Source organism: Ipomoea nil, unplaced genomic scaffold (genome assembly GCF_001879475.1).
Source record: "Ipomoea nil cultivar Tokyo-kokei standard unplaced genomic scaffold, Asagao_1.1 scaffold3069, whole genome shotgun sequence".
Taxonomy (NCBI): domain Eukaryota; kingdom Viridiplantae; phylum Streptophyta; class Magnoliopsida; order Solanales; family Convolvulaceae; genus Ipomoea; species Ipomoea nil.
The window spans coordinates 4,047,056-4,055,994 of record NW_017619497.1 but is presented as its reverse complement, the minus strand read 5'-3'; the positions used below and the strand labels follow the sequence as shown (position 1 = coordinate 4,055,994).

Genomic DNA, 8,939 nt, shown 5'->3' with positions numbered 1-8,939 from the left:
TAGTCAAGGTGTTTGTTCTTTTATCATAACTACATAATAATATTTATATAAGCATTTAGATAGTTTAGATGTACATCCATTCAAGGAGGTCTAACAAATTGAACACCAACACAACTACACTAGTCATGATCCAATTCTGCATTAACAACACACCTTTTAATAACTTACTCCATTCGTTTGCGTTTCTTAGCGAGATTCTCGAAAACCTGGTGAATGTCAGCAGAGGTAACCGCCTTTGATGGATCGAAGGACGCCTGTAGAAGAAATAGTGGACGAACAAGTATGAGTGTACGTACACACTACACACGCTCCTATTTAAGACGAACAAAGGTGTCATGTAAAAAGCATACCAGGTATGAGCTCAGCTCATTCTTAATGTCAGCTATGCCAGTCAAGATCTCGATTTTCTCGATGTGGCCAAGTTTGTTTAGGAACTCGGAGCTCTGCTGCTGCTCCAACTCCTCTCTTTTCTGCTTTGCCATTGCCTCGTACTCGGCAATTGTGTCCTCTGGGTCGAGCAAGTAGCCGACGCCTTTCTGGTTGTAGAAGTCCACACAATTTTGGCACTTGCAGAGGACTTCCCTCCAGTTTTTGCAGAGAAACATCGGTTTGCTTTTCTCTAATTTAGCAACGGCTTCACTCAGATTCAGTCCAAGAACACATTTCTCACTCGAGCCAGCAACTCCGTTGCAGTGATTCGTAGTCGTAGTTTTACCATCGTTTTCCTCGTGGATACCCTTTCCAAGCGAGAGCTCTTCTTTGCTAGCGTTAGTCATGAGAGTATCCTGTGAAGAACTCGCATTGTTAGTCTCCTCTGAAGATAGAGGAACGTTCTCAGCCACTTCTTTCTCCTTCAGAGAACTTGTTGCATTTTTCGGAGGGACTGATGCAAAAACCGTTGGAGGATATAGCATCAGGAAAGAACAAACGCTCGCACAACCCTGGCAGATGAATTCCTCATAAATTGGCTCCCCTTCTTCGTCTCTTGGAACCTGCTGCAAATGAAATGGACGAATTGTCATATTCTCTAACTAATAATGAAGAAAAGAGAGAATAATGGACTTAAAAGAAATAAACCCAAAAAAAGTGGAAATAACACAAATTAAGAGAGAGAGAAAGCTACCAACCATGTCAGAAGACTCCAGGCCAAGATGCTCCTCATGAAACCAGTCCTCACAGACACAGCACTGAATCATCTCCGGTTGTTCTTCAGCATCTGGATCAGGATATGGGCGACCACAAGTGCAGTATAGACCTCTGAAATTATGGTTGTACAAGTTCTGTGGATTTTCTACGTCTTTGCTTGCAAGAAGCTTACAGAAGAATTCCCCAAATTTTGAATTTCCACAATCACACCGAAAGTTTCTCTTGGTCCAGAGCTCCACAATCTATTCAAAGCAGTGTGAGGCACTCCATAAGGGAAAGCTTATCATACTTAATATGCACAGACAACATTCTGTAAAACTGAACCTTACAGTGCAATGAATAAACTTAAAATATAAAAATAAAAATAAGGGGTAGCATCATGGTAAAAAAAAATCTTTTAGTAACAACATGTCAGTCACAATATGGCCACGAGATGAAACATACGAAAAAAAAAAAAATCATTTACAATTTATCAAACAATTACCTTCAGATCATACATGACTGATACTTGTAAAAGAGTAAAATCAAATCAATTTTAGATTAAATGAATGCAAGACTAGCGTCAGAACAAAAAAAAAATTATGCAGGCAAAGCGAGATCAAAACTTTAAAATGTTATTCAGATTCCTCCAAGTAATCACAGAATCTTAACGCCATGAATGCATTTAAACAGACTCAATCATGAGAAAATCAATGCAGATAGATGAGGTATCGTAACAAATGAACAAATATTCATTCAGAAATGAGTAAAAGGGCTTATTTAAAATAGGAAAAAGGAAAACCTGGTGTTGGCTTAAACATTTAACAAAATGAATTGTAGGGCATAAACAAGATATTACCTCATGACCATCATGACAGGACAAACTACAAGCAGTGCAAACCCCCGCATTTCCATCTGGTGTGCAAGTCAAACAAGAAAAAATGGCCTGTCTTTTCATATAGCCATTGTTATATGTGCATTCCTTTCCCTCATCACCACCCAAAACCAAATCTGCTTCCTTTTCAATTGAAAAATTAAAATATAAAAAGACATAAATAACTCCAATCATACATAATATGATAATATGATCATGGATTAATTGAAATACCATGACAGATAAGTAGTATCCATCACAAGTTAGACTGCCCAAAAAAGTTATAAGTATACAAAAACATTTCTAGGCTCAATTGCCACATAACTTCTGCTGAAAATTATAATACCTCGTAATAAACTATGCCAAACAAATATATGCTAAATTAACAACATAATATTTTGCAATGAGTTGATACCCAAAACGGTTCTCCAGCTATGCAGTAATTCCTAAATTGGTCTTCAACTTTCAATTGTACCAAATAAAGTCCTAAACTATAGAAATTATACCTAATTTGGTCCTTTGTTAAAAACTACCATTAAATCGAGAGGTCAATTTTGGAATTTCAGTTCATTGTAACCTTTTTCTTCCATTTTTGTTGCTTTTGTAAGTTTCTGGTGGCCACAGGAAGTAAAAGAAAATCAAAAAGCTTTCTAAGTTATTTAATCTCCGCGGACACTCCGATTAAGTCCACAAGATCATCAAATGCTCAAATATTTAAAGCTGTCATTGTCACATACTCACATGCAAGAAAATTGAAGAACTCCACGTTCCCATATGGCATACAATCAGCAAAATACCAAATAAACTACTAAAGACAGATGATATTGGATAAAGAATAATTTTTTTCCAAAAATTTCTACATCACAAACTAAGTTGGATGACGATTAGCATGGTTGCCGTAGGCGCTAGTCGGGCAGGCCTAGCGCCTAGGCGGCACTAGGCTGGCGCCAAAAAAATAGTGGGAGACTTGCAGTTTGACAATTTTAATGAGGTTGTTTTCAACATTCGATCAAATAACACATCCAAATAAATGAAATAATGATAATTCATAAGTCATAACATCAAAATAATATTAAAAAATAAAAATACTCAAAAATGAAATACTCAAATACTTCAATCATCCAAAGATTCAAAGTCTCAAACTAGTATACAGACGGCTAGACGAGACAACATCGGACGAAATCGGTCAAAATCGACCGACTCGGCCGAGTTGGCCGACTAGGCCGATTTTGCCGCCCAGCCGGCCGATTTTTAGGCGCCTAATAGTGAAAGCGGAACAGCCTAGGGGCGCCTAGGCCGATCTTTACAACAATGACGATTAGTGAACTCTTCTTTGCCTCGGCAATTTATTTTGCTAAAAGAATAACAAAGAAGATACGCTGAAAATTCATCACTAGAACCTGTCCACAATCACCACCACCTACTAATAAACACTTAGAGCTCAAGAGCTGTCAAAATACGCTTGACATTGTGGGCTGGGGATTTACAGGCTCACCCCCCCGTTGAGGCTAGTACTGTTGGCCTGCCAATTTTAATAATAATATTATTAAAATATTAATTTTTGTTTGAATTTTAACATTTGCAGTTTGTATACTTTGTACTAATTTCATTTAAAATTATCTAAGCTCATTATTAACTTTAAAACTTTGTATTAATGTTTGTTTAAACTATCTAGGTTATTTTATTGTCTAATTATTAGCTTTTTGAATTATTTTTTATTATTTAATTATTTTAGAATTTGGCAGGCCAGCACACCATGCCCGCAAGGCTTGGCAAGGGCAGGATGGGCTGGCATTTTCTAGGCCCACCCATATTGAGTCTACTCAGCCCGCCAAGTGGTAGGCCAGCCCAAACAGCCCTTTGACAGTACTATGCCACTAGTCTGTTGCTCGGGAGAAAGAAGCCAAAAGGAGCTCTCTCACTCTCTTCTTTAAAAGTTCTTCTGAAATATCCAACCAACACCCCCTAAGGAATTTCACAGTAGAAATTCCACCATAGAAAAGAAGATTAGGAACAGCAGAGCCATAGGCCCATAGCCATTGATGACACATCAATTTGGGGATTTTGTTGTATTTCCCTTCTTCCATCATTGACGCTCTTCACCTTTCCCTTTTTCTTCCATCATCAATATTCACTATCGCGATTGTAGATTTACATAAAAAGTAATTTTAATTTCCGCCGATCCAACCAGACTTTCCCATTCAACTCGTTCACAGACTGGAGGTCGCGCCATTGATGACAGTGCGCTAAGGAAGTCTAGGAAACAAAAGTGTACACTATATGCAAGCGGGGGAAACGAATCACCTATAGAAACCTTCAATCTAGACCTAAAACTCTTTTAGTGAATTGAGAATAAAGTTTGGAAGGGCTTGTGAGCAACCAACAATCCAAAATCATCTCCTCAAACCTCAACAGGGTGAAATTACTTATTAACCCTAAAAAATGAGGGCCTTTTGACAGGAGACACAAGAGAGGGAGGACCAAGTAAGGTAAGATTTTCGTAGTCAATAACTTAAAAGACTCTTTCAATCCAATTCAACCATCTCACCCAACAACACCAATTCATATCTAGCTTTTAAATTTAACTAAGACCAATCTGAAACGACTGAAAGCATGGAATTCTTCCGTGAACTGTATACCAACCACTTTTGATTTAGAAAACATAAGTACGCTTAGCCCTAATTTTCTTTTCACTTGAAAGGAGCATTGCTGCATTGTCACGGCACCAATTTACACTAATGTTCACATACATGCACGTTTGCCAACCATACACGTCAAAAGTAAAACCTAAAATGCCAAAATCCATCAAATAAAGCGAAACAAAACAAACAAAAATTCAAAATCATAACCTTACCAGTTCCTGTTCTTCGACATCCTTAAGGTACTCTCCAATTGAAACCGTGGGCTCAGCTTCTTCTTCAAAAGCATCAGTCATGACGACTGGCGAAGGCCCTTGAAAAAAAAAAAAAAAAAAAAAAACTGTTAAATGGATACATTTTTAAAACGAAAAATCACAGAATGGAAAAGATGTTTTCCTTTTGTGGAAAATTACCCAAAATCAAAGAAAATTAAAAAAAGATTGGTGTTTTGTGCTGGGAAGCAGTTCCGGAAAACCCTAGGCAATTGAAGAGGTTGAGGAAAATGGGGAGCTTAATGGGCTCTGAGAGACAGGCTTTTATACAACAACTCCTTCGCCCAAAGGGCTGGACACACTTTCCAGCCAAATTGAGTTTGAGTGAGTGTAGGAAAATTACTAGTAGTAATCTTTTTGGATTTTTTGATATGTCAAATGGAACTATTGTTTTTAGAGATGATACATATACAACTATATAACCCTACTAATTTTACAAGAATATGACATTACTACTTTAGTTCTAAAAATATGTTTTTAGAGATGAAACTCAATCAACTAAAAATATTAAGGGGAAGAATATTTTAGGCATGCAGAATTTTAAAATATAAAATAATTTATTTTTCTGGTGGCTAAGAATCTTATAAACTCACATTTTTAACTGAAAGTTAATTTAGTTAACAGGTAGCCATATTTCACGGATAGAAAGCTTTTTTGGTAGATCGTGAATCTTTTAGGTCTATGAGTTAGATATGCAAGCCAATCAGCCGAGAAGTTGGACTCTCAATAAGCATGCTAAATGAATATACTTCCCTATATAAATCAAGTAATTGCAACAGACTAGCCAGCAACGAAGAATTCCTTCTAATATTTCTTTTGACCAGTTAACAACATAAGGGACAAGTTACCAATTCCTGATGATGATGACGGGCAAAAGTCACAGCGTCTCTCTGTGTAAAGTTTTACAAGAGTTAACAACAAAATTAATTCACTTAACTGACAACCATTTGCGAAGTAAATGGATTTTTTAAAAAATTTATAGGCTGTCATTTTCAATTGGATACTGAAAATTAACAAAAATATCAGGGAGCGTTTACTAACAAGAAATTTCCAAGAATTTTCGAGAATTGAAAATAGAAAACAGTGGAGGTGAAATCAGGAACACGCAAAAAGTTGTTTTCTAAACTGGAACACACGCGTGAACAGTATAATATCAGCGTGACCCACACATCGACTCCAGACAGAGAATAATATCAGCTTTTTTTATTTTCTTCTTTCTTCTCCTTTCCTCAGAGAATAATATCAGCTTTACTCTGCCACCTACCACTCATCTATTTTCCTTCTTTTTTCAAACCTCCACACCCACTCCTCCCTTTACATTTAATTCATTTTCCGATCTGAGTTTTGCTGCTACCAGAGAGACTAGAGGTGCTGCCTGAGGAGGATCCGACGTCTGCTGCCGACCTCCTGCCCGCCGACGCTCCGCAGGTAAATTTTTTTTTTTTTTTCGATCTCGGTTGATTGATATTTGCAAAGTTCTTATAAAACTGTGCTAAAGTGCTAGCGCAAATGTTATTTGATACGTACAAATGTTAGAGCAAATTATGCTTAAGAATTACAACAAAGAATTTACATTTGCAGACTACTATTTCTAGTTTGTGCGCATCACCATGTTCCAGGGTAATGTCATTTCTAATTTTTTTATTATTATTATTTTTTTTTTTGTACTTGAGTTTGTTCATTTGAGAAATAGAGCTATTATCCTTTTTGATCAGCGGGCTTATCTCATGATTATAACATATGGTAGCTAGAATTTTTTTTTTCCTGTAATTGAGTTTGTCTTGCATGTTGTGCATTACATAATTTCATTCGGTTGGAAGATAAGGATGATCAATTACGTATGATGTACGGAATGCAATACATGATTTTGGATGATTGTGGAAGTAGTAGTGGTGGTGGAAATGATACCATACAATTATATATGAGTCAACAAGACCAAATGCTACAATTGCGTGTGGACATCGCAAATGCACTCTGGGCAAATTATAATCATTGATGGTGTACTCAATTTTATTTGTAATCACATTTCGTCACGAAACAACTTATTTTAAATTATTGCAATTAATATGTTTTGTAATGACATTTTAATTTGTCACGAAATAACTTATAAATATATGTATGTAGTATATTTTTAATTTAGTAAATGAAGAATGAATTTCGAAAATAAGTACATGTAAACAAGTTTTCAATTTCAGTTTTCGAAAACAGAGAATAAAAAACAGAAAACAATTTTCTGTTAGTAAGTGGGCCCTCAATATTTATGTATTCATATAGATTTGTAGCTATCTTTGTATGTATGGTTTATTATCAACTATTATAAATAGGATCTCTTCACAAATTTCGTAACAGTATACTCACATTTTCAGTACAAATAAATATAAGTTAATGCCAAATACTTTATGCTCATATGACATGTAGTGATTCACACATATGGAAGGTCATGAGATCGAGTCTCAGTGGATGCGGTGTTGACTCTTTGTGTTTTAATAGGTCGAGAAAGTTTGTATGAACAGATACTACAATGTAATGGGGTATGTATAGAATAAAATACGGGATAAAATGAAGCAAAAATAAAAATATAAATAAAAATACGGGATAAAGACTTCACAAGGCGAAGCTGGAGTCACTATCATTCAAAAAATAAAAACTACATATGTACGAGACTTAAAAAATATATACGAGACTTCAGAAGCGAAGCTAGAGGAGAAGTTGTATAAAAAATATACATATATACGAGACTTCATAAGCGAAGCTAGAGGAGAAGTTGTATAAAAAATATACATATATACGAGACTTCATAAGCGAAGCTAGATAGGAGAATTCGTATAAAAAATATACATATGTACGAGACTTCAGAAGCGAAGCTAGATAGGAGAAGTCGTATAATGACTTCAGAAGCGAAGCTAGATAGGAGAAGTCGTATAATGACTTCAGAAGCGAAGCAAGATAGGAGAAGTCGTATAAAAAATATACATATGTACGAGACTTCAGAAGCCTTCGCTTAGATAGGAGAAGTCGTATAAAAAATATACATATGTACGAGACTTCAGAAGCGAAGCTAGATAGGAGAAGTCGTATAAAAAATACATATGTACGAGACTTCAGAAGCGAAGAGAAGTCGTATAAAAAATACATATGTACGAGACTTCAGAAGCGAAGCTAGATAGGAGAAGTCGTAAGACGTGTAAAAGTCGTAAGACGTGTACACGAGTCAAAACTATGAACTCTGCAAATTTTATTGTAGACCATGGTCCATGTAGTATTATGGTCAATAAAGTAAGTATCATTCTAATTACACTTTAGTTTCATTTGTCAATATTGTTATGTTTTTCAGTTTCATTTTCCATACTCACTAGTTTCATTATAGCAATACCAAAGTATCATTTTAATTATACTACAGTTCCATTTGACAATATACATTATTGTATGAGTTTTATTTTGTAGTTTCATTTTTTTACCCACGCTAGTTTAATTATAATAATGTTAAAGTATTATTTTAATTACAATTCACGTTCATTTTACAATGTATGTTATGGTATGGTTCAAATTTTAGTTTCATTTTTCACACACCATATTTTCATCTTAACAACATTAAAGTATCATTTTAATTATATTGCAGTTTCATTTGACAATTACGTTATTGAATGAACTCTATTTTTTAGTTTCATTTTTCACACACACTAATTTTACTGAGTGTTTAGTTGGAAGGAACTATGAGGGAAATGAATTATAATTCGGTGGGAAAAGAATAATGTGAGAATAAAGTATGAATTTAAATTATGTTGTTTGGTATGGAGAAATATAATTATTGGAATTGATAAGGAAAGAAGTAGTATAAAGACTAAAATACACTTGCGTAATAATAATAGTAATATAGTCAAGGGTAGTAGTGTCATTTTATATATTTTCCTTTTCTCACATCCATTGAATTGCAATTCATGGGGTACCCATGAATTGCAATTCAACAAAATAAGGGAATTGCAATTCCATCTAACCAAACAATGTAATTGAAGCATCTATTGAATTTCA

At 35.1% G+C, this 8,939-nt stretch overlaps 1 protein-coding gene across 2 annotated transcripts; it reads right to left on the bottom strand.

Annotated features, from left to right (window-relative positions):
- LOC109165798 (putative E3 ubiquitin-protein ligase UBR7) lies at positions 1-5,226 on the bottom strand. 2 transcript variants are annotated; one of them, XM_019314735.1, is made up of 6 exons: positions 5,052-5,226; positions 4,854-4,951; positions 1,985-2,143; positions 1,128-1,388; positions 351-995; positions 1-254 (listed from the first exon to the last, which is right to left on the bottom strand). In XM_019314735.1, the coding sequence occupies exons 2-6, from the start codon at positions 4,932-4,934 to the stop codon at positions 165-167; spliced, it is 1,236 nt and encodes a 411-aa protein (XP_019170280.1). In that variant the 5' UTR covers positions 4,935-4,951; positions 5,052-5,226; the 3' UTR covers positions 1-164. The 2 variants fall into 2 exon arrangements, with proteins under 2 accessions (XP_019170280.1, XP_019170281.1); XM_019314736.1 differs by having other exon boundaries at positions 351-992.
- Positions 5,227-8,939: the final 3,713 nt, after the last annotated feature.

What these genes read in the sequence shown, in the direction of transcription:
- LOC109165798 (XM_019314735.1), bottom strand. Translation starts at nt 4,934, where the DNA reads ATGACTGATGCTTTTGAAGAAGAAGCTGAGCCCACGGTTTCAATTGGA. An exon ending in CCTGTCATGATGGTCATGAG is followed by an intron (nt 1,389 to 1,984) that starts GTAATATCTTGT and finishes TGCTTTGAATAG; the next exon opens with ATTGTGGAGCTCTGGACCAA. An exon ending in GCCTGGAGTCTTCTGACATG is followed by an intron (nt 996 to 1,127) that starts GTTGGTAGCTTT and finishes TTTCATTTGCAG; the next exon opens with CAGGTTCCAAGAGACGAAGA.